The following is a 2,039-nucleotide window of genomic DNA, read 5'->3' as shown; positions in this document are numbered from 1 at the left end:
TGCGGGGCCCCCTGGGACCCGCGGGGCGCTCTGGGGGCACGGGGGCTGGGGCCCCAGGGTCACCGCTCCGGTCTGGCTCAGGGCAGCTCTCTCCGGGCACCTCCACCTCCCCCGGGAGCTGTTTCAGCCCAGACCCGGGCCCTGGCCTCCCTCGCTGCCCTGCCATCCGGGGAGACTTACAGCGAGAGGGGCGGCTGGGTCACGGGGGTCCCGGAGGGTCCCAGAGGGTCCCGGAGCTGGAGCCAGAGCCAGAGCGGCTGCCCTGCGTCGAGGGAGAGGGGGCAGTGAGCCCTGTCCCGGGCGGGCGGGGCGGGGCCCTGACTGGCTGCGGGGCAGGGGCCGGGCTCACCTGGCGGGTCTTGGCGGAGGTCTCGATGTACGGGATGCCGTAGCTGCGGGCGAGGTCCTGGGCCTGCCGAGACTCCACGGTGCGCGCGGCCAGGTCGCACTTGTTCCCAACCAACACCATGGGCACGTCATCCGAGTCCTTCACCCGCTTGATCTGCTCCCTGCAAGGAGGAAGGGCTGAGCCGGCAGGTGGCCCACGGGCTTGGCTGCACTCAGGGCACAAGAGGGCCAGGGGCCCCTGCGGGCCGGCGGGCAGCTCACCGGTACTGGTGGATGTCCTCGAAGGACTTGACGTGGTTGATAGCAAACACGCAGAGAAAGCCCTCCCCGGTGCGCATGTACTGGTCTCGCATGGCGCTGTACTCCTCCTGGCCCGCTGTGTCCAGGATGTCCAGCAGGCACGTCTCCCCATCGATGACCACTTGCTTCCGGTAGGAGTCCTGGGGACGACACTGCTCAGAGACAGCTGGCCCTCTTGGGCAGGGTGGGGGGCGGGACCTCCCTCGCTCCTCTCTTGCCTGCCCCGGGGGGCCTGTGACATGGGGACCCCTCCTTAGAGGAGGTGCGAGTCAAGCCCACATCAGGAGCTGAGCAGCGGACAGGAGCCAGGCGGGCTCACCTCGATGGTGGGGTCGTACTCGTCCACGAAGTGATTCTGAATGAGCTGGATAGTCAGGGCGCTCTTCCCCACGCCACCGGCGCCCACCACCACGAGCTTATACTCCGTCATTGCTCCTCAAGAGACCGCAGCACAAGGCGCTGCAGTGGTCGCCGGTCCCACCTGCCGAGGGAGCCGCACTCAGCATGGCCGGACCAGGCAGGGCAGGCGCAGGAGCTCCCTGGACCAGCCTGCCCAGCTCTGGCCTGCCCCTTGGGCCTATGCATCCAGACGACAGGGGCAGCAGCCAGACTGGTGGTCCAGTCGCTCACCTGTGGCACCTCCAACCCAGAGATGGGAGGGGGTCTTGCCTCCAGCTGCATTTAATAATGACTGTATGAGAAAAGCAAGGAGCAAGGAGCCGACCCCTCAGAGGCAAGGCTGGCAGCTGGGAGCGTCTCCCAAGCACGTACCCGAATTAGAACCTGCTGGGTAGGCAAAAAGCCGAAACTGGAGGCGCCGTGGGCTGAGGTTACCAGCACCCCCACAAGAACAGGTCTTGCCACAGTGGCGGGCACAGCAGCGTGCCCAGACAGGCTAGGAGCAACCGACAATCTGCTCCAGCCCTCCCCCCAGGGCATGCTGGTGCATTTGACAAGTATTCAGTAAGCGCCTACTGCATCCCAGGTGCTGCTCCAGGCACACAGTGACAGAAGGAACCCCTGCCCTGGCAGGTTTGGGCTACACTCCAAGGGAAAGGTCCACATAAACCCATGGGTCCCATTGCCAGAACTTTGGAGAATACAAAGCAGGTGTGGACGTGGACAGGAGGCCGGGGCTCCAGAAAGCAAATCACAGGAAAAGACCCAAAAGAGGTGTGGGCGCAAGGGGACAGGTGAGGAAGGGAGACGGCCTGGGCCCTAGGCCCGCATCTGGGATGTCACCGGTTTGTGATGCTTAAAGAAGCGCCCTTGCGGGGACCGCAGACACTGACTTTCTAAACCCCCGGGTCGCCGGGCGTGTGTGATGGCCGCCGGATGCCCGTGCTCTCCGGAGGGGCCCGTGGGGCTCCGGCGGGTGGAAGACCCCGCCT

General features: G+C 65.9%; 1 protein-coding gene across 1 annotated transcript in view; it reads right to left on the bottom strand.

Moving 5' to 3' along the window:
- Positions 1-160: 160 nt before the first annotated feature.
- Positions 161-2,039, bottom strand: part of HRAS (Harvey rat sarcoma viral oncogene homolog) — a 3,718-nt gene continuing 1,839 nt past the window's right edge. The window contains exons 2-5 of the mRNA XM_010861047.1: positions 968-1,129; positions 610-788; positions 350-509; positions 161-262 (exon numbers count right to left, since the gene is read on the bottom strand). Of these exons, the coding sequence (XP_010859349.1) occupies positions 200-262; positions 350-509; positions 610-788; positions 968-1,078 (513 nt within the window). The 5' untranslated portion in view covers positions 1,079-1,129 and the 3' untranslated portion in view covers positions 161-199. The remainder of the gene's footprint in view (positions 263-349; positions 510-609; positions 789-967; positions 1,130-2,039) is intronic.

Source organism: Bison bison, unplaced genomic scaffold (genome assembly GCF_000754665.1).
Source record: "Bison bison bison isolate TAMUID 2011002044 unplaced genomic scaffold, Bison_UMD1.0 scf7180017857661, whole genome shotgun sequence".
Taxonomy (NCBI): Eukaryota; Metazoa; Chordata; class Mammalia; order Artiodactyla; family Bovidae; genus Bison; species Bison bison.
The sequence above is the reverse complement of the archived record's forward strand: the minus strand, read 5'-3'. Positions and strand labels throughout refer to the sequence as shown.